Consider the following 23,511-nt stretch of genomic DNA (forward strand, 5'->3'; position numbering starts at 1 on the left):
AGACCCTTCCAGAGCTGAGATATCAAAACTCAAAATTTTGACCCGAAAAAAAACGACAGTGTTACCCCTTACGTTTTTTTTTCATTTTTGGGCAAAAAATTAAGTTTCTCCAATCTTCTCAAAACTCTGGATTATGATAGAGGGCTGTGAGACTTTGACTTGAGTGCAAAAATGGAGGCTCTAGACCCTTCCAGAGCTGAGATATCAAAACTCAAAATTTTGACCCGAAAAAAAAAACGACAGTGTTACCCCTTACGTTTTTTCATTTTTGGGCAAAAAATTAAGTTTCTCCAATCTTCTCAAAACTCTGGATTATGATAGAGGGCTGTGAGACTTTGACCTGAGTGCAAAAATGGAGGCTCTAGACCCTTCCAGAGCTGAGATATCGAATTTTAAAATTTCGACCCGAAAAAAAAACGACAGTGTTACCCCTTACGGTTTTTTCATTTTTGGGCGAAAAATTAAGTTTCTCCAATCTTCTCAAAACTCTGGATTATGATAGAGGGCTGTGAGACTTTGACCTGAGTGCAAAAATGGAGGCTCTAGACCCTTCCAGAGCTGAGATATCGAATTTTAAAATTTCGACCCGAAAAAAAAACGACAGTGTTACCCCTTACGTTTTTTTTCATTTTTGGGCAAAAAATTAAGTTTCTCCAATCTTCTCAAAACTCTGGATTATGATAGAGGGCTGTGAGACTTTGACCTGAGTGCAAAAATGGAGGCTCTAGACCCTTCCAGAGCTGAGATATCAAAACTCAAAATTTTGACCCGAAAAAAAACGACAGTGTTACCCCTTACGTTTTTTTTCATTTTTGGGCAAAAAATTAAGTTTCTCCAATCTTCTCAAAACTCTGGATTATGATAGAGGGCTGTGAGACTTTGACTTGAGTGCAAAAATGGAGGCTCTAGACCCTTCCAGAGCTGAGATATCAGAATTTCAAAATTTCGACCCGAAAAAAAAAACAACAGTGTTACCCCTTACGTTTTTTTTCATTTTTGGGCAAAAAATTAAGTTTCTCCAATCTTCTCAAAACTCTGGATTATGATAGAGGGCTGTGAGACTTTGACCTGAGTGCAAAAATGGAGGCTCTAGACCCTTCCAGAGCTGAGATATCAAAACTCAAAATTTTGACCCGAAAAAAAACGACAGTGTTACCCCTTACGTTTTTTTTCATTTTTGGGCAAAAAATTAAGTTTCTCCAATCTTCTCAAAACTCTGGATTATGATAGAGGGCTGTGAGACTTTGACTTGAGTGCAAAAATGGAGGCTCTAGACCCTTCCAGAGCTGAGATATCAGAATTTCAAAATTTCGACCCGAAAAAAAAAACGACAGTGTTACCCCTTACGTTTTTTTTCATTTTTGGGCAAAAAATTAAGTTTCTCCAATCTTCTCAAAACTCTGGATTATGATAGAGGGCTGTGAGACTTTGACCTGAGTGCAAAAATGGAGGCTCTAGACCCTTCCAGAGCTGAGATATCGAATTTTAAAATTTTGACCCGAAAAAAAAACGACAGTGTTACCCCTTACTTTTTTTTCGTTTTCGGGCGAAAAATTAAGTTTCTCCAATCTTCTCAAAACTCTGGATTCTGATAGAGGGCTGTGAGACTTTGACCTGAGTGCAAAAATGGAGGCTCTAGACCCTTCCAGAGCTGAGATATCGAAACTCAAAATTTTGACCCGAAAAAAAAAACGACAGTGTTACCCCTTACGTTTTTTTTCATTTTTGGGCAAAAAATTAAGTTTCTCCAATCTTCTCAAAACTCTGGATTATGATAGAGGGCTGTGAGACTTTGACCTGAGTGCAAAAATGGAGGCTCTAGACCCTTCCAGAGCTGAGATATCGAATTTCAAAATTTCGACCCGAAAAAAAAACGACAGTGTTACCCCTTACGTTTTTTTTCATTTTTGGGCAAAAAATTAAGTTTCTCCAATCTTCTCAAAACTCTGGATTCTGGTAGAGGGCCACGAGACTTTGACCTGAGTGCAAAAATGGAGGCTCTAGACCCTTCCAGAGCTGAGATATCAAAACTCAAAATTTTGACCCGAAAAAAAACGACAGTGTTACCCCTTACGTTTTTTTTCATTTTTGGGCAAAAAATTAAGTTTCTCCAATCTTCTCAAAACTCTGGATTATGATAGAGGGCTGTGAGACTTTGACTTGAGTGCAAAAATGGAGGCTCTAGACCCTTCCAGAGCTGAGATATCGAATTTCAAAATTTCGACCCGAAAAAAAAAACGACAGTGTTACCCCTTACGTTTTTTTTCATTTTTGGGCAAAAAATTAAGTTTCTCCAATCTTCTCAAAACTCTGGATTATGATAGAGGGCTGTGAGACTTTGACCTGAGTGCAAAAATGGAGGCTCTAGACCCTTCCAGAGCTGAGATATCGAATTTCAAAATTTCGACCCGAAAAAAAAACGACAGTGTTACCCCTTACGTTTTTTTTCGTTTTCGGGCGAAAAATTAAGTTTCTCCAATCTTCTCAAAACTCTGGATTCTGATAGAGGGCTGTGAGACTTTGACCTGAGTGCAAAAATGGAGGCTCTAGACCCTTCCAGAGCTGAGATATCAAAACTCAAAATTTTGACCCGAAAAAAAAACGACAGTGTTACCCCTTACGTTTTTTTCATTTTTGGGCAAAAAATTAAGTTTCTCCAATCTTCTCAAAACTCTGGATTATGATAGAGGGCTGTGAGACTTTGACCTGAGTGCAAAAATGGAGGCTCTAGACCCTTCCAGAGCTGAGATATCGAAACTCAAAATTTCGACCCGAAAAAAAAACGACAGTGTTACCCCTTACATTTTTTTTTTTTGGGCGAAAAATTAAGTATCCCCAATCTTCTCGAAACTCTGGATTCTGATAGAGGGCACTGAGACTTACACCTGAGTCCAAAAATGGAGGCTCTAGACCCTTCCAGAGCTGAGATATCGAAACTCAAAATTTCGACCCGAAAAAAAAACGACAGTGTTACCCCTTACGTTTTTTTTTTTTGGGCGAAAAATTTAGTATCCCCAATCTTCTCGAAACTCTGGATTCTGATAGAGGGCACTGAGACTTACACCTGAGTGCAAAAATGGAGGCTCTAGACCCTTCCAGAGCTGAGATATCGAAACTCAAAATTTCGACCCGAAAAAAAAAACGACAGTGTTACCCCTTACGTTTTTTTTTTTTGGGCGAAAAATTTAGTATCCCCAATCTTCTCGAAACTCTGGATTCTGATAGAGGGCACTGAGACTTACACCTGAGTGCAAAAATGGAGGCTCTAGACCCTTCCAGAGCTGAGATATCGAAACTCAAAATTTCGACCCGAAAAAAAAACGACAGTGTTACCCCTTACGTTTTTTTTTTTTGGGCGAAAAATTTAGTATCCCCAAACTTCTCGAAACTCTGGATTCTGATAGAGGGAACTGAGACTTACACCTGAGTGCAAAAATGGAGGCTCTAGACCCTTCCAGAGCTGAGATATCGAAACTCAAAATTTCGACCCGAAAAAAAAACGACAGTGTTACCCCTTACGTTTTTTTTTTTTGGGCGAAAAATTTAGTATCCCCAATCTTCTCGAAACTCTGGATTCTGATAGAGGGCACTGAGACTTACACCTGAGTGCAAAAATGGAGGCTCTAGACCCTTCCAGAGCTGAGATATCGAAGCTCAAAATTTCGACCCGAAAAAAAAAACGACAGTGTTACCCCTTACGTTTTTTTTTGGGGTGAAAAATTTAGTATCCCCAATCTTCTCGAAACTCTGGATTCTGATAGAGGGCACTGAGACTTACACCTGAGTGCAAAAATGGAGGCTCTAGGCCCTTCCAGAGCTGAGATATCGAAACTCAAAATTTCGACCCGAAAAAAAAAACGACAGTGTTACCCCTTACGTTTTTTTTTTTTGGGCGAAAAATTTAGTATCCCCAATCTTCTCGAAACTCTGGATTCTGATAGAGGGCACTGAGACTTACACCTGAGTGCAAAAATGGAGGCTCTAGACCCTTCCAGAGCTGAGATATCGAAACTCAAAATTTCGACCCGAAAAAAAAACGACAGTGTTACCCCTTACGTTTTTTTTTTTTGGGCGAAAAATTTAGTATTCCCAATCTTCTCGAAACTCTGGATTCTGATAGAGGGCACTGAGACTTACACCTGAGTGCAAAAATGGAGGCTCTAGACCCTTCCAGAGCTGAGATATCGAAGCTCAAAATTTCGACCCGAAAAAAAAAACGACAGTGTTACCCCTTATTTTTGGGGGTGAAAAATTTAGTATCCCCAATCTTCTCGAAACTCTGGATTCTGATAGAGGGCACTGAGACTTACACCTGAGTGCAAAAATGGAGGCTCTAGACCCTTCCAGAGCTGAGATATCAAAACTCAAAATTTTGACCCGAAAAAAAAACGACAGTGTTACCCCTTACGTTTTTTTCATTTTTGGGCAAAAAATTAAGTTTCTCCAATCTTCTCAAAACTCTGGATTATGATAGAGGGCTGTGAGACTTTGACCTGAGTGCAAAAATGGAGGCTCTAGACCCTTCCAGAGCTGAAATATCGAATTTTAAAATTTCGACCCGAAAAAAAAAACGACAGTGTTACCCCTTACGGTTTTTTCATTTTTGGGCGAAAAATTAAGTTTCTCCAATCTTCTCAAAACTCTGGATTATGATAGAGGGCTGTGAGACTTTGACCTGAGTGCAAAAATGGAGGCTCTAGACCCTTCCAGAGCTGAGATATCGAATTTTAAAATTTCGACCCGAAAAAAAAACGACAGTGTTACCCCTTACTTTTTTTTCGTTTTCGGGCGAAAAATTAAGTTTCTCCAATCTTCTCAAAACTCTGGATTATGATAGAGGGCTGTGAGACTTTGACCTGAGTGCAAAAATGGAGGCTCTAGACCCTTCCAGAGCTGAGATATCGAAACTCAAAATTTTGACCCGAAAAAAAACGACAGTGTTACCCCTTACGTTTTTTTCATTTTTGGGCAAAAAATTAAGTTTCTCCAATCTTCTCAAAACTCTGGATTATGATAGAGGGCTGTGAGACTTTGACCTGAGTGCAAAAATGGAGGCTCTAGACCCTTCCAGAGCTGAGATATCGAATTTTAAAATTTCGACCCGAAAAAAAAACGACAGTGTTACCCCTTACGGTTTTTTCATTTTTGGGCGAAAAATTAAGTTTCTCCAATCTTCTCAAAACTCTGGATTATGATAGAGGGCTGTGAGACTTTGACCTGAGTGCAAAAATGGAGGCTCTAGACCCTTCCAGAGCTGAGATATCGAAACTCAAAATTTTGACCCGAAAAAAAAACGACAGTGTTACCCCTTACGTTTTTTTCATTTTTGGGCAAAAAATTAAGTTTCTCCAATCTTCTCAAAACTCTGGATTATGATAGAGGGCTGTGAGACTTTGACCTGAGTGCAAAAATGGAGGCTCTAGACCCTTCCAGAGCTGAGATATCGAAACTCAAAATTTCGACCCGAAAAAAAACGACAGTGTTACCCCTTACGTTTTTTTCATTTTTGGGCAAAAAATTAAGTTTCTCCAATCTTCTCAAAACTCTGGATTATGATAGAGGGCTGTGAGACTTTGACCTGAGTGCAAAAATGGAGGCTCTAGACCCTTCCATAGCTGAGATATCGAAACTCAAAATTTCGACCCGAAAAAAAACGACAGTGTTACCCCTTACGTTTTTTTCATTTTTGGGCAAAAAATTAAGTTTCTCCAATCTTCTCAAAACTCTGGATTATGATAGAGGGCTGTGAGACTTTGACCTGAGTGCAAAAATGGAGGCTCTAGACCCTTCCAGAGCTGAGATATCAAAACTCAAAATTTCGATCCGAAAAAAAAAACGACAGTGTTACCCCTTACGTTTTTTTTTCATTTTTGGGCAAAAAATTAAGTTTCTCCAATCTTCTCAAAACTCTGGATTCTGATAGAGGGCTGTGAGACTTTGACCTGAGTGCAAAAATGGAGGCTCTAGACCCTTCCAGAGCTGAGATATCGAAACTCAAAATTTCGACCCGAAAAAAAACGACAGTGTTACCCCTTACGTTTTTTTCATTTTTGGGCAAAAAATTAAGTTTCTCCAATCTTCTCAAAACTCTGGATTATGATAGAGGGCTGTGAGACTTTGACCTGAGTGCAAAAATGGAGGCTCTAGACCCTTCCAGAGCTGAGATATCAAAACTCAAAATTTTGACCCGAAAAAAAACGACAGTGTTACCCCTTACGTTTTTTTTCATTTTTGGGCAAAAAATTAAGTTTCTCCAATCTTCTCAAAACTCTGGATTATGATAGAGGGCTGTGAGACTTTGACTTGAGTGCAAAAATGGAGGCTCTAGACCCTTCCAGAGCTGAGATATCAGAATTTCAAAATTTCGACCCGAAAAAAAAAACGACAGTGTTACCCCTTACGTTTTTTTTCATTTTTGGGCAAAAAATTAAGTTTCTCCAATCTTCTCAAAACTCTGGATTATGATAGAGGGCTGTGAGACTTTGACCTGAGTGCAAAAATGGAGGCTCTAGACCCTTCCAGAGCTGAGATATCGAATTTTAAAATTTCGACCCGAAAAAAAAACGACAGTGTTACCCCTTACTTTTTTTTCGTTTTCGGGCGAAAAATTAAGTTTCTCCAATCTTCTCAAAACTCTGGATTCTGATAGAGGGCTGTGAGACTTTGACCTGAGTGCAAAAATGGAGGCTCTAGACCCTTCCAGAGCTGAGATATCGAAACTCAAAATTTTGACCCGAAAAAAAAAACGACAGTGTTACCCCTTACGTTTTTTTTTCATTTTTGGGCGAAAAATTAAGTTTCTCCAATCTTCTCAAAACTCTGGATTATGATAGAGGGCTGTGAGACTTTGACCTGAGTGCAAAAATGGAGGCTCTAGACCCTTCCAGAGCTGAGATATCGAAACTCAAAATTTTGACCCGAAAAAAAAAACGACAGTGTTACCCCTTACGTTTTTTTTCATTTTTGGGCGAAAAATTAAGTTTCTCCAATCTTCTCAAAACTCTGGATTATGATAGAGGGCTGTGAGACTTTGACCTGAGTGCAAAAATGGAGGCTCTAGACCCTTCCAGAGCTGAGATATCGAAACTCAAAATTTTGACCCGAAAAAAAAACGACAGTGTTACCCCTTACGTTTTTTTTCATTTTTGGGCAAAAAATTAAGTTTCTCCAATCTTCTCAAAACTCTGGATTATGATAGAGGGCTGTGAGACTTTGACCTGAGTGCAAAAATGGAGGCTCTAGACCCTTCCAGAGCTGAGATATCGAATTTCAAAATTTCGACCCGAAAAAAAAACGACAGTGTTACCCCTTACGTTTTTTTTCATTTTTGGGCAAAAAATTAAGTTTCTCCAATCTTCTCAAAACTCTGGATTCTGGTAGAGGGCCACGAGACTTTGACCTGAGTGCAAAAATGGAGGCTCTAGACCCTTCCAGAGCTGAGATATCAAAACTCAAAATTTTGACCCGAAAAAAAACGACAGTGTTACCCCTTACGTTTTTTTTCATTTTTGGGCAAAAAATTAAGTTTCTCCAATCTTCTCAAAACTCTGGATTATGATAGAGGGCTGTGAGACTTTGACTTGAGTGCAAAAATGGAGGCTCTAGACCCTTCCAGAGCTGAGATATCGAATTTCAAAATTTCGACCCGAAAAAAAAAACGACAGTGTTACCCCTTACGTTTTTTTTCATTTTTGGGCAAAAAATTAAGTTTCTCCAATCTTCTCAAAACTCTGGATTATGATAGAGGGCTGTGAGACTTTGACCTGAGTGCAAAAATGGAGGCTCTAGACCCTTCCAGAGCTGAGATATCGAATTTCAAAATTTCGACCCGAAAAAAAAACGACAGTGTTACCCCTTACGTTTTTTTTCGTTTTCGGGCGAAAAATTAAGTTTCTCCAATCTTCTCAAAACTCTGGATTCTGATAGAGGGCTGTGAGACTTTGACCTGAGTGCAAAAATGGAGGCTCTAGACCCTTCCAGAGCTGAGATATCAAAACTCAAAATTTTGACCCGAAAAAAAAACGACAGTGTTACCCCTTACGTTTTTTTCATTTTTGGGCAAAAAATTAAGTTTCTCCAATCTTCTCAAAACTCTGGATTATGATAGAGGGCTGTGAGACTTTGACCTGAGTGCAAAAATGGAGGCTCTAGACCCTTCCAGAGCTGAGATATCGAATTTTAAAATTTCGACCCGAAAAAAAAACGACAGTGTTACCCCTTACGGTTTTTTCATTTTTGGGCGAAAAATTAAGTTTCTCCAATCTTCTCAAAACTCTGGATTATGATAGAGGGCTGTGAGACTTTGACCTGAGTGCAAAAATGGAGGCTCTAGACCCTTCCAGAGCTGAGATATCGAATTTTAAAATTTCGACCCGAAAAAAAAACGACAGTGTTACCCCTTACTTTTTTTTCGTTTTCGGGCGAAAAATTAAGTTTCTCCAATCTTCTCAAAACTCTGGATTATGATAGAGGGCTGTGAGACTTTGACCTGAGTGCAAAAATGGAGGCTCTAGACCCTTCCAGAGCTGAGATATCGAAACTCAAAATTTTGACCTGAAAAAAAAACGACAGTGTTACCCCTTACGTTTTTTTCATTTTTGGGCAAAAAATTAAGTTTCTCCAATCTTCTCAAAACTCTGGATTATGATAGAGGGCTGTGAGACTTTGACCTGAGTGCAAAAATGGAGGCTCTAGACCCTTCCAGAGCTGAGATATCGAATTTTAAAATTTCGACCCGAAAAAAAAACGACAGTGTTACCCCTTACGTTTTTTTCGTTTTCGGGCGAAAAATTAAGTTTCTCCAATCTTCTCAAAACTCTGGATTCTGATAGAGGGCAACGAGACTTTGACCTGAGTGTAAAAATGGAGGCTCTAGACCCTTCCAGAGCTGAGATATCGAAACTCAAAATTTTGACCCGAAAAAAAAACGACAGTGTTACCCCTTACGTTTTTTTTCATTTTTGGGCGAAAAATTAAGTTTCTCCAATCTTCTCAAAACTCTGGATTCTGGTAGAGGGCCACGAGACTTTGACCTGAGTGCAAAAATGGAGGCTCTAGACCCTTCCAGAGCTGAGATATCAAAACTCAAAATTTTGACCCGAAAAAAAACGACAGTGTTACCCCTTACGTTTTTTTTTCATTTTTGGGCAAAAAATTAAGTTTCTCCAATCTTCTCAAAACTCTGGATTATGATAGAGGGCTGTGAGACTTTGACTTGAGTGCAAAAATGGAGGCTCTAGACCCTTCCAGAGCTGAGATATCAAAACTCAAAATTTTGACCCGAAAAAAAAAACGACAGTGTTACCCCTTACGTTTTTTTCATTTTTGGGCAAAAAATTAAGTTTCTCCAATCTTCTCAAAACTCTGGATTATGATAGAGGGCTGTGAGACTTTGACCTGAGTGCAAAAATGGAGGCTCTAGACCCTTCCAGAGCTGAGATATCGAATTTTAAAATTTCGACCCGAAAAAAAAACGACAGTGTTACCCCTTACGGTTTTTTCATTTTTGGGCGAAAAATTAAGTTTCTCCAATCTTCTCAAAACTCTGGATTATGATAGAGGGCTGTGAGACTTTGACCTGAGTGCAAAAATGGAGGCTCTAGACCCTTCCAGAGCTGAGATATCGAATTTTAAAATTTCGACCCGAAAAAAAAACGACAGTGTTACCCCTTACGTTTTTTTTCATTTTTGGGCAAAAAATTAAGTTTCTCCAATCTTCTCAAAACTCTGGATTATGATAGAGGGCTGTGAGACTTTGACCTGAGTGCAAAAATGGAGGCTCTAGACCCTTCCAGAGCTGAGATATCGAAACTCAAAATTTCGATCCGAAAAAAAAAACCGACAGTGTTACCCCTTACGTTTTTTTTCATTTTTGGGCAAAAAATTAAGTTTCTCCAATCTTCTCAAAACTCTGGATTCTGATAGAGGGCTGTGAGACTTTGACCTGAGTGCAAAAATGGAGGCTCTAGACCCTTCCAGAGCTGAGATATCGAAACTCAAAATTTCGACCCGAAAAAAAACGACAGTGTTACCCCTTACGTTTTTTTCATTTTTGGGCAAAAAATTAAGTTTCTCCAATCTTCTCAAAACTCTGGATTATGATAGAGGGCTGTGAGACTTTGACCTGAGTGCAAAAATGGAGGCTCTAGACCCTTCCAGAGCTGAGATATCAAAACTCAAAATTTTGACCCGAAAAAAAACGACAGTGTTACCCCTTACGTTTTTTTTCATTTTTGGGCAAAAAATTAAGTTTCTCCAATCTTCTCAAAACTCTGGATTATGATAGAGGGCTGTGAGACTTTGACTTGAGTGCAAAAATGGAGGCTCTAGACCCTTCCAGAGCTGAGATATCAGAATTTCAAAATTTCGACCCGAAAAAAAAAACGACAGTGTTACCCCTTACGTTTTTTTTTCATTTTTGGGCAAAAAATTAAGTTTCTCCAATCTTCTCAAAACTCTGGATTATGATAGAGGGCTGTGAGACTTTGACCTGAGTGCAAAAATGGAGGCTCTAAACCCTTCCAGAGCTGAGATATCGAATTTTAAAATTTTGACCCGAAAAAAAAACGACAGTGTTACCCCTTACTTTTTTTTCGTTTTCGGGCGAAAAATTAAGTTTCTCCAATCTTCTCAAAACTCTGGATTCTGATAGAGGGCTGTGAGACTTTGACCTGAGTGCAAAAATGGAGGCTCTAGACCCTTCCAGAGCTGAGATATCGAAACTCAAAATTTTGACCCGAAAAAAAAAACGACAGTGTTACCCCTTACGTTTTTTTTCATTTTTGGGCAAAAAATTAAGTTTCTCCAATCTTCTCAAAACTCTGGATTATGATAGAGGGCTGTGAGACTTTGACCTGAGTGCAAAAATGGAGGCTCTAGACCCTTCCAGAGCTGAGATATCGAATTTCAAAATTTCGACCCGAAAAAAAAACGACAGTGTTACCCCTTACGTTTTTTTTCATTTTTGGGCAAAAAATTAAGTTTCTCCAATCTTCTCAAAACTCTGGATTCTGGTAGAGGGCCACGAGACTTTGACCTGAGTGCAAAAATGGAGGCTCTAGACCCTTCCAGAGCTGAGATATCAAAACTCAAAATTTTGACCCGAAAAAAAACGACAGTGTTACCCCTTACGTTTTTTTTCATTTTTGGGCAAAAAATTAAGTTTCTCCAATCTTCTCAAAACTCTGGATTATGATAGAGGGCTGTGAGACTTTGACTTGAGTGCAAAAATGGAGGCTCTAGACCCTTCCAGAGCTGAGATATCGAATTTCAAAATTTCGACCCGAAAAAAAAAATGACAGTGTTACCCCTTACGTTTTTTTTCATTTTTGGGCAAAAAATTAAGTTTCTCCAATCTTCTCAAAACTCTGGATTATGATAGAGGGCTGTGAGACTTTGACCTGAGTGCAAAAATGGAGGCTCTAGACCCTTCCAGAGCTGAGATATCGAATTTCAAAATTTCGACCCGAAAAAAAAACGACAGTGTTACCCCTTACGTTTTTTTTCGTTTTCGGGCGAAAAATTAAGTTTCTCCAATCTTCTCAAAACTCTGGATTCTGATAGAGGGCTGTGAGACTTTGACCTGAGTGCAAAAATGGAGGCTCTAGACCCTTCCAGAGCTGAGATATCAAAACTCAAAATTTTGACCCGAAAAAAAAACGACAGTGTTACCCCTTACGTTTTTTTCATTTTTGGGCAAAAAATTAAGTTTCTCCAATCTTCTCAAAACTCTGGATTATGATAGAGGGCTGTGAGACTTTGACCTGAGTGCAAAAATGGAGGCTCTAGACCCTTCCAGAGCTGAGATATCGAAACTCAAAATTTCGACCCGAAAAAAAAACGACAGTGTTACCCCTTACATTTTTTTTTTTGGGCGAAAAATTTAGTATCCCCAATCTTCTCGAAACTCTGGATTCTGATAGAGGGCACTGAGACTTACACCTGAGTGCAAAAATGGAGGCTCTAGACCCTTCCAGAGCTGAGATATCGAAACTCAAAATTTCGACCCGAAAAAAAAACGACAGTGTTACCCCTTACGTTTTTTTTTTTTGGGCGAAAAATTTAGTATCCCCAATCTTCTCGAAACTCTGGATTCTGATAGAGGGCACTGAGACTTACACCTGAGTGCAAAAATGGAGGCTCTAGACCCTTCCAGAGCTGAGATATCGAAACTCAAAATTTCGACCCGAAAAAAAAAAACGACAGTGTTACCCCTTACGTTTTTTTTTTTTTGGGCGAAAAATTTAGTATCCCCAATCTTCTCGAAACTCTGGATTCTGATAGAGGGCACTGAGACTTACACCTGAGTGCAAAAATGGAGGCTCTAGACCCTTCCAGAGCTGAGATATCGAAACTCAAAATTTCGACCCGAAAAAAAAACGACAGTGTTACCCCTTACGTTTTTTTTTTTTGGGCGAAAAATTTAGTATCCCCAAACTTCTCGAAACTCTGGATTCTGATAGAGGGAACTGAGACTTACACCTGAGTGCAAAAATGGAGGCTCTAGACCCTTCCAGAGCTGAGATATCGAAACTCAAAATTTCGACCCGAAAAAAAAACGACAGTGTTACCCCTTACGTTTTTTTTTTTGGGCGAAAAATTTAGTATCCCCAATCTTCTCGAAACTCTGGATTCTGATAGAGGGCACTGAGACTTACACCTGAGTGCAAAAATGGAGGCTCTAGACCCTTCCAGAGCTGAGATATCGAAGCTCAAAATTTCGACCCGAAAAAAAAAACGACAGTGTTACCCCTTACGTTTTTTTTTTGGGGTGAAAAATTTAGTATCCCCAATCTTCTCGAAACTCTGGATTCTGATAGAGGGCACTGAGACTTACACCTGAGTGCAAAAATGGAGGCTCTAGGCCCTTCCAGAGCTGAGATATCGAAACTCAAAATTTCGACCCGAAAAAAAAAACGACAGTGTTACCCCTTACGTTTTTTTTTTTTGGGCGAAAAATTTAGTATCCCCAATCTTCTCGAAACTCTGGATTCTGATAGAGGGCACTGAGACTTACACCTGAGTGCAAAAATGGAGGCTCTAGACCCTTCCAGAGCTGAGATATCGAAACTCAAAATTTCGACCCGAAAAAAAAACGACAGTGTTACCCCTTACGTTTTTTTTTTTTGGGCGAAAAATTTAGTATCCCCAATCTTCTCGAAACTCTGGATTCTGATAGAGGGCACTGAGACTTACACCTGAGTGCAAAAATGGAGGCTCTAGACCCTTCCAGAGCTGAGATATCGAAGCTCAAAATTTCGACCCGAAAAAAAAAACGACAGTGTTACCCCTTACGTTTTTTTTTTGGGGTGAAAAATTTAGTATCCCCAATCTTCTCGAAACTCTGGATTCTGATAGAGGGCACTGAGACTTACACCTGAGTGCAAAAATGGAGGCTCTAGGCCCTTCCAGAGCTGAGATATCGAAACTCAAAATTTCGACCCGAAAAAAAAAACGACAGTGTTACCCCTTACGTTTTTTTTTTTTGGGCGAAAAATTTAGTATCCCCAATCTTCTCGAAACTCTGGATTCTGATAGAGGGCACTGAGACTTACACCTGAGTGCAAAAATGGAGGCTCTAGACCCTTCCAGAGCTGAGATATCGAAACTCAAAATTTCGACCCGAAAAAAAAACGACAGTGTTACCCCTTACGTTTTTTTTTTTGGGCGAAAAATTAAGCATCCCCAATCTTCTCGAAATTCTGGATTCTGATAGAGGGCACTGAGACTTACACCTGAGTGCAAAAATGGAGGCTCTAGACCCTTCCAGAGCTGAGATATCGAAACTCAAAATTTCGACCCGAAAAAAAAACGACAGTGTTACCCCTTACGTTTTTTTTTTTTTGGGCGAAAAATTTAGTATCCCCAATCTTCTCGAAACTCTGGATTCTGATAGAGGGCACTGAGACTTACACCTGAGTGCAAAAATGGAGGCTCTAGACCCTTCCAGAGCTGAGATTTTGAGTTCCGAAGCTCAAAAATTTGACCCGAAAAAAAAAAACGACTTGCTGGCAACCGTCCTGCCAGTTCTGTAAAAATACAAGAAAACACAGGATGCTCACCGGAAATGACTCTAACATGAATGCATGCATTGATTGATTCCTAGGTTTATTTTTTTATGAATAAACAAATGTGCACTATATAAAGGAAAAACCTTATGATTAAAGTTGTAATGTTAATGTTCAAGTTTTCGTTCTAAAAAAAGAAAGATGCACACAGAAAATGACTCCAATATGACCAGATTGATTGATTGAAATTTATTTAGTTTGTTACAAACAATGTGCAATCTGTAAAACAAAAACCTCAAAATTATAGTTGAAATGGTATACTGCTGGAATTTTTTTGACCTTGAGAAAAAGCTTAAAGTATAGACCAACAAATTTTATGTATATTAATTTATTTCATGTCGGTACATTTTAGGGAAGTACACCTGTTTTGACCTGATGTTCATTGGAATGGACAAAAAAAAATCACAATGAAACCTCATGAGCTGGGAAAATGTACTTTTATATTTTTCAGAAACTTGAAACATAATTCAGGTCTGAGGGGGTTAACTGTAAAACGGACAATATCAGATAATATATAATACATTTAAGAACTTTAAATAAGCTTTTAAAACGACTTCAAACTTTCTGGCTAGGATTTTTTTAAGCCAACTTAAAGTTTGTCTGCATACTTGTTTGAGCTGATCTAAAGCAGTGACCTCTGTGACCTCTCCAGAGTCCAGCTCATGCAGTACGTCATCTACGGCATCGCCTCCTTCTTCTTCCTGTATGGCATCATCCTCCTCGCCGAGGGCTTCTACACCACCAGCGCCGTGAAGGAGCTCCACAACGAGTTCAAGACCACGGTGTGCGGACGCTGCATCAGTGGGATGGTACGACACACTCCGCTTCTGCTCCTCTCTTCAGTGTGTGAGGCTCTAATGTTAGATCTCCAGTTCTCCTCTATATCAGCGTCAGTGTTCCTGAACTCCTGAAAAGTTTTTTCCGGGAACGAACACGTCACAATATTCCTCAGTTAGGTCATTTTGACCTGAAAATTGAGTGTTCATCAGAGGGTCCTGGAATTTTGTCGCACTTGCACCACAATTCAAACTAAAAATGCTAAAACTTTACCCAAAAATATTTTATAATGTCTACACATGTGTGTGAATGCACACTGAAGAAACTGGCTTTAGGACCCAGCGGAACAGCGGCTCCATATAGAGATATAAGCCCATCTAGAGTCGTGAAATATCATGTGTTATTATTATTATTCCACAAGAGGGCAAAGACTCCCGATGGAAGATATTTAGAGCCGAATTAAAAGAGTTATGCATGAAATTGTGTTTAAGTTGTAAGATTGCGAGGAATGTGCTTAAAATACTATTTATTTATTCTATACGGTAAATAATCTTAACAAAAAAATGCATTAAAAATAGAAAAAAATATTATCAATATGAAATAAAATAAGCTTTCTGGACAAAAAAAAAAAAAAAAGTATAATTTTAGGCCTTTGGGTCATTTTGACCCGCGAGAGAAAGATGAGGGTTAAATAATTAATGCGCAGAATAAAGGGGCGGGGCCTGGTTGAGTTAGTTAGTAGTGTGTTAAAGGGGCGGGACATATCCTAAACACACTCGAAGCGCTCGACCAATCACAACACACTGCTCCAGCCGACCAATCAGGGCTCAGTGTGCTTTCAGGAGGAGGGGCATCATAGAGACAGGAAGTAAACAGAGCGTTACTGACAGACTGGGAAGAGAGGAGCCACAACAATGGAGAATATGAGGAGAATAATCAACATTCAAGCAGGAAAACCTGTTCTAGATGAGCCTGAAACACATCACGACTTTATAAAGGGAAACCATTCTAGTTATTGTCTTTTTAATGTCTGGATGATATTACGGTAAATGTCACCTTTTAAACTAAGGCTTTAATCAACACAATGATCATAAATACAGTAAAACAGTGAAATATTATTCCAGTGTAAATCATCTGAATATACAGTAAAGTGTAATGTATTCCTGAATGACTCCAGTGTTCAGTGTCACATGATGGGAACAGCTGTAATAGAGTTGTTTGTTGATTGTTAATGGTCTCTCTCCCAGTTCGTGTTCCTGACATACATCCTGGGAATCGCGTGGCTCGGTGTCTTCGGCTTCTCGGCGGTTCCCGTGTTCCTGTTCTACAACATGTGGTCGACCTGCGCCGCCATGCGCTCTCCGGTGGCCAACCTCACGTCCATCGACAGCATCTGTGTGGATGTGCGTCAGTACGGTACGGAAACGCTGTCAAATCACGCCAATATGACGTTTCACTTATTATGTTTACTCATGTTTACTTCTGGGGAAGTTCGTGTAAGACAAATCTGCACAGATTTAGCGCAAAATCCTCATGATATATTAAATACAGCGTACTGCAGAATCTGCTCATTTCTGGCTTGAACACACACGTCACTATACACACACACACACGTCACTGCACAACACATAACGGCGCGCTTGTTCACTTGCGTTGAAGTAATAGCGAATATTAAAAAGCATTTGGTGAACAGAAAACACATTTTTATCATCCAGCATCCGACATGTTCTGTGTCCTGTATTGATCTGTCCACATAAACACATGAAACAAAACCTAAAATTATATATTTTGAACTTTTGCACAATATTACAATTTTTCGACTTTCACCTGTAATCTACCGAGGCGTATTGCATTCACTTGAAGAAAAAAAATCTACTTTGTTTTTCTGAATTAACGAGTTAATTTTTCACGAGAAAAAAATGTTTTGCTCTGTTTTTCTGAATTAATGAGTTAATTTTTCATGGAATTTTTTTTGCTCTGTTTTTCTGAATTAACAAGTTAATTTTTCATGGATTTTTTTTTTTGCTCTGTTTTTCTGAATTAACGAGTTCATTTTTCATGGATTTTTTTTTTTTTTGCTTTGTTTTTCTGAATTAACTCGTTAATTCAAACAAACAGAGCAAAAACTTTTTTTCACACGAAAAATTAACTCGTTAATTCAGAAAAACAGAGCAAAACCTTTTTTTCTCATGAAAAATTAACTCGTTAATTCAGAAAAACAGAGTCGATTTTTTTTTCTTCAAGTGAATGCAATACGCCTCCGTAGTAATCTAGTTTATTAATTTATTAATAAAAATTTTTTTTCGGCCAGTAGAAGTTCTGAATGGCCGGTAACAACTTGCGTTGCATTTAAGGTTTACATTTAATCAATTCAGGCATTTCCTGGAAATCAATGCAGTGTGTGTGTGATCGTTGACTGTGTGTGTGTGTCGGAATAGGGATTATCCCATGGAACGCCACACCGGGGAAAGCTTGCGGCTCAACGCTAGGTGACATCTGCAACACCAGTGAGGTATGAACACACATCTCTGCAGCGGTAGATATGCATGATAACACACTTGATAACACACATGATAACACACATGTATGCGTGATCGTCTGTTTGTGTGTGCAGTTCTACCTGTCCTACCATCTGTATATCGTGGCGTGTGCCGGAGCCGGAGCGACCGTCATTGCTCTGGTAAGCACATGTTTCTCGTATGATCGCATATTAATGAGGTGTTTGTTCCTATTCCTCCTCTTTTTTTGTCCCTTCATTCCCAGCGCCATCTTCTGCAAACCATGTGCTTAAGCCCCCTCTCGAATGTTAGTTTGAGGAGCCGTGGGTTGCGTTTCTGCAGAATAATGCATGATTTGTGCTGTGAGAGCGTTAGATATTTTACTTTATTTTCCAATATTTATTCACATGCTTAATTGAGACATTGCAATTTAAGACAACAGATTTAACGCCACGAAACTAGACCAGTCCCATTATAATCAGTAAAGCTGTCTACACTGGAAGCGTCTGGTGTCGCGTTACACCTTCAGTTCACAGACAGACTGTTTATATCAGTGACACATTGCACAACTACAGCTCACTGGTAGATTATTATTATTCCTGAAGAGTTTTTATTAATTATTATTTTATTTTTATTTATTTTATTGAATTTTATTTCAATTTTGTGTATTTTAATTGTATTATTTCTCTAATTTTATTTTATTAATTTTATTTTAATTTTGTGTATTTTAATTTATTATTTCTTTATTTAATTTAATTTAATTTTAATGATGTGTATTTTAATTGTATTATTTCTTTATTTCATTTAATTTAATTTTAATGTTGTGTATATTAATTATATTATTTCTTTATTTAATTTAATTTAATAATTGTATTATTTCTTTCAAATAAATTTCAATTAAGTAAAATTTAATACAAAAATAATAAAATTAAAATACACAAAATTAAAATTCAATTAGATAACGAAATAATACAATTAAATAAGCTAAATGAATAAATGTTAATGTAAAATAAAATAATTAACTTTATTATTTCATTATTTAATTAATTTTATTTTAATTTTGTTGTGTTTTAATTTTATTTATTTTATAAATTGTATTTATTTCTTTTTTAATTTTGTGTATTTTAATTTTATTTCTTTAATTCAATTAATTAAATAATTTTTATTTTATATAATTTTTTTGTTACAAATATTCTTTTCACCGAATTTTATTTGTAGTGTATTTTTTTAATGTTGAAATACTTAAATAATTGCTGACATTAATTCAAAGCAACTCGTACGGAAGAGGATTAGGGCCAAGCAATAATTAAAAAATAAAACAATCTCGAGATTAAAGTCAATATAATGCGAGAAAAAATGTAAAAAATAAAAATAATAAAAATAAAAAAAATAAAGTTAAATTTCGAGAAAAAAGTAGAAATACAATCATGAGAATAAACTCATTAAATATCGACATTTTTAGGGTTTTTTTCTCGCAGCACGACTTTTTTCTCGAAATTTAATGAGTTTATTCTCAAGATTATATTTTGACTTTCTCGAAATTTAACGAGTTTAATTTCGCATTATAATGACTTCAATCTCGAGATGGTTTTATTTTTTTATTATTGCTTGGCCCTAATCCTTTTCCGTAAACTCTTGATGGTCTTTAACTACTAATTGAAATATTTTTCTAAACTGTGTGTGCGTATATAAATGCATTTGCATATATTTGCATACTAACATTATTTTGCTATTCTAAATAACCCATGCAAAGTCGCTTGCAGTGTTGACAGTGTAATCTCACTTATTTCATCAATAGTCAAACTATTCTTTATTATCTCATATCTGTGCTTTCTCTTCCACCAGCTCATCTACATGATGGCTACCACGTATAACTTTGCTGTATTGAAGTTTAAGAGTCGAGAGGACTGCTGCACTAAATTTTAACGCAGTTTCATCAAAGTGCCTAGACTGAGCAGCCACTGACAGTATGGACTAAAATAATAGAGATGAAAACAAATGAGAGCTTTTGACATGTAATGTGTAAATATAGGACTGTACACAGATGTAGCATCTCCGACGCATGGACGTGTTGTTATGGAGCGCTTGCCTTTGTTTCTGCAACCACTAGAAAAGCTTCATCTGAAGCCTAACAGAGTCTCTTTAACACAGTCTCTCCGGCAGGACACACACCGGTGTGTGTCTCACATTCACTTTCTCTTTAGAGGTTCTGATCCAGCAAACCAACCAGACGATGCACTATTACATCGGATTCAATATTTCAGTATTAAGGACATATTAAGTATAAAAACTTGTATTTGAGGTGTATATATATATAAATTACAATTAATTGTTTTGGTATAAATCATTGTGAACACATTAAATAATTGATCAAAAGTGATAATGATGGAAAAAATAAATACTGTTCTTTAAAAATTGCTATTCATCATGAAAACAGTTCATATTTATGTGGAAACTGTCATACAACACTGATAATAATCATAAATGTTTGTTGATCATCAGATCCTCATATTAGAGTGATCATGTGACACTGAAGACTGGAGTAATGATGCTGATAATTCACAGGAATAAATTACACTTTACTGTATATTCACATAGAAAACAGATGATTTACATTATAATAACGTCTCACAATTTTTACTGTATTTTTGATCATAGTGTTGATTAAAGCCCTGAAATTTCCTTGAATTGTTGATCAGATAAAGACTTTTTTTCAAAATCAAAACTCGTACTGACACCAAAAATGATATATATTTTTCATGAATTTAAATAAGATTTAATGAGTTTCACGTTATAACACACGTTATAAGCTCTGGGGTTTTACTGAATCCCTCTATAGAGAAAACGAATGTGATTTTTACTTCCAGAATCTGTCGAGGTGTATTGGGGGAAATATATCATTTCTAAAGATGAATATTTCTGGACTCTTCCGTCGAACCGTTTACAGTTCTCAGTGTTTTTATCATTCCCTTGTTTTAAGCAGTATTATGAAGATTGTTGGTATCTATATGGAGTTATTTTAAACACACACCTTTCACTGTCTAAATACAAATAAATCACTTTAAATTCTAAAAAAAAACATTTAGTTGCATTATCTGTAAGATTGAAAGCTGGATCGATATGATCAATTATTATATGATTTGCTCATCATAACACTGTCTGCTTTACTATTAATAAACAGAAACATGCCGTCATTAGGATCAAACTGTGTCCTTTAAGGTCATTACTAAAATCTTTACTTTATTATGATAATTGTAGCTTGTGATCGGAAGGGTCACATGGGATTGTGCCAAACGCTTGAACTTTTTAAAGACATTTATGTATAGTTAAAACTCAGCGCTTCTATTAAAGGGGTCGCGACACGACGTCTCTCAGTGCGCCGAGCGAACATATAATCCCGGACGCCATCCAGTCTTAAAGAGACGGCAGCCTTCGTCTCAGTGATGCTCAAACACTCAACTGCTTTTTTATCCTTTGTATGAATTTATTTATATTGAATTCATACCGCGTTTTATTTTTTTTACATTTGATTATTCAGTTTCGGTAGTATTTCTCACTACATGTTAAATAAACCTTTGCGATTAAACCTAACAAATCTAAAAATAAAGTAAAATGTTCCGCCTTGCTTTATTACAGAAGACTGTGTGTTATTATTTATTATTATTATAATTTTGACTAAAATGGGAAGAAAATTTCACATTTAATTGAGAAGGATTGACCTGTCAACCCGTTTACCGCAGTCAAATACAAAAAGTAAAGGCCTGTTCACACCGGGACGAATTTCTCTCGCCACCGTTTAACGCCTCGTGACTAAACAAAGGGTGCCAATGTGAGTGTGCACACCGACACGAAAAACAGCACTCGTAAAAGCGTGATTTAAAAAAAAAAACGTTTATTGTTTTTTTAGTTTGACGCGCCGCATCAAAAACTATCCGATGAAATTTGCGCTTTTGCTCACGTGTTTGGAGCTTCTGAAGTTACAGTAAAACACAACGTGGGGGCGCTCAAACACAAAATGGTCTTGCCGCGCACACATACGTTTTATATTAAGCGGCATCTAATGTCAGGGAAAAAACGCGTTGAAAAACGCTGGCGAATAACGCGCGCTGATAGCCGTCCCGGTGTGTACGCCTCTCAACACAAAACAAGACAACTATAATTAAAAAGCACTTATCGGATCGAAATTTGATTACTAATCAAGAACCGATGTGAATCGCATGGTGACACACATCCAGCGTATGCTAATATTAGCTGTTTCGCAACTGAACGCAAGTGGGCGGAGCTTACAGAGCTGATTGGTCGATGTCTTTCTCTGGAGGCGGGAATATGCAAATGACTTTGCTTGAATGATGTCACAGATCCCGTAATATCAAAACGTTAATATCCTCGTGTCATGACCCCTTTAAACCTGTTACACACTAGCTAATGTCGACTAGCGAAGCATATCCGCGGCTTCAGACGAGTGCAGCGGCGGCTCAGTGTTCATGCCAGAGCACTGAGATCAGCCGTATTGAATATTAACGGTCAGATTGCATGATTTCTTTAGTATTGCTCTGAGTTTGTGTGGCTGTAGTTTCTCCTTGATAATGAATAAAGCTTCTCTGTGTTCAAACTGTCCTCCGTGGTCCTGATTATTGATCGCTCGAGCCGCTACTAACCCTCATCCGCTCCGCTCTAGTCCTCACCCGTGCTTTACATGCGTCCTGATGTTCACTAGACTACAGATGTTTAGTTTACAGTAGAGGAATAGTTTAGCTGAAAATAAACCTTGTGTCGTTTAAACCGTATGCTGTTGTTTTTATTGACTTCATAATGTTTTATATAGTGACATTTTACTACGCAAAACACATAATCACACAGCACTGTATATAAACTATATTTATAATATATTACAACTATATTATTAACTATATGTAGTTGATCGTATAATATGTATATTATAAATATAGTTGATAAACAATGTAAACTTTATTATTGCTCAGCTCTTTATATAAAATTGTTTATACAGGAGAAACTCGAAATGCAAAGTGAGATATTTCAAGCCTTTATTTGTTATAATTTTGATGATTATGGCTTACAGATTATGAAATCCCCAAATTCAAAATTAGATTATGATATCAATGTCATGATTTTCTGCTTTGAATCGATGTGTTGTGAAAAGTGTTATAGAAATAAATGTTTGTAATAATTACTGCATGTATTTAAAAATACAACAGCATACAGGTTTGAATTGACATGAGTATATTTTCATTTATGGATGAATTATTCCTTCACAATATGTTTGTGTGTGATTGTGTGTGTGAGTCAGTGAGTGAGTGACTGAGTGAGTCAGTCAGTAAGTGATTGAGTCCGTCAGTGAGTGAGTGAGTCAGTCAGTCAGTGAGTGAGTCAGTCAGTGATTCAGTCAGTCAGTGAGTGAGTCAGTCAGTGAGTGAGTCAGTCAGTGATTCAGTCAGTCAGTGAGTGAGTCAGTCAGTTAGTGAGTCAGTCAGTCAGTCAGTGAGTGAGTCAGTGAGCGAGTCAGTCAGTGAGTGAGTGAGTGAGTCAGTCAATGAGGGAATCAGTCAGTGAGGGAATCAGTCAGTGAGTGAGTGAGTCGGTCAGTGAGTGAGTCAGTCAGTGAGGGAATCACTCACTGACTGACTGACTCACTCACTCACTCACTCACTGATTCCCTCACTGACTGACTCACTCAGTCAGTAAGTGAGTGAGTCAGTCAGTAAGTGAGTCAGCCAGTCAGTGAGTGAGTCAGTGAGTGAGTGAGTCAGTCAGTAAGTGAGTCAGCCAGTCAGTGAGTGAGTCAGTGAGTGAGTGAGTCAGTCAGTAAGTGAGTCAGCCAGTCAGTGAGTGAGTGAGTCAGTCAGTAAGTTAGTGAGTGAGTTAGTCAGTAAGTGAGTAGGTCAGTCAGTAAGTGAGTGAGTGAGTGAATCAGTCAGTGAGTGAGTGAGTCAGTCAGTGAGTGAATAAGCGAGTCAGTCAGTCAGTGAGTGAGTCAAGTCAGTAAATGAGTCAGTGAGTGAGTGAGTCAGTCAGTCAGTGAGTGAGTCAGTCAGTAAATGAGTCAGTGAGTGAGTGAGTCAGTCAGTCAGTGAGTGAGTCAGTCAGTAAATGAGTCAGTGAGTGAGTCAGTCAGTGAGTGAGTCAGTCAGTAAATGAGTCAGTGAGTGAGT

General features: G+C 37.8%; 1 protein-coding gene across 4 annotated transcripts in view; it reads left to right on the forward strand.

Annotated features, from left to right (window-relative positions):
• gpm6bb (glycoprotein M6Bb) overlaps window positions 1-23,511 on the forward strand; it is a 113,649-nt gene that overhangs the window by 88,303 nt on the left and 1,835 nt on the right. For 2 of the 4 annotated variants that reach the window (XM_089133511.1, XM_089133510.1), the window contains exons 3-7: window positions 14,719-14,875; window positions 16,091-16,259; window positions 17,282-17,355; window positions 17,458-17,523; window positions 19,187-21,958. In XM_089133511.1, the coding sequence (XP_088989637.1) occupies window positions 14,719-14,875; window positions 16,091-16,259; window positions 17,282-17,355; window positions 17,458-17,523; window positions 19,187-19,267 (547 nt within the window). In that variant the 3' untranslated portion in view covers window positions 19,268-21,958. Of the gene's footprint in view, window positions 1-14,718; window positions 14,876-16,090; window positions 16,260-17,281; window positions 17,356-17,457; window positions 17,524-19,186; window positions 21,959-23,511 lie in introns of those variants that run through there. The other 2 variants (XM_089133509.1, XM_089133508.1) reach the window with 1 other exon arrangement.

This window comes from Pimephales promelas, chromosome 7 (genome assembly GCF_988280905.1).
Source record: "Pimephales promelas chromosome 7, fPimPro1.hap1.1, whole genome shotgun sequence".
Taxonomy (NCBI): Eukaryota; Metazoa; Chordata; class Actinopteri; order Cypriniformes; family Leuciscidae; genus Pimephales; species Pimephales promelas.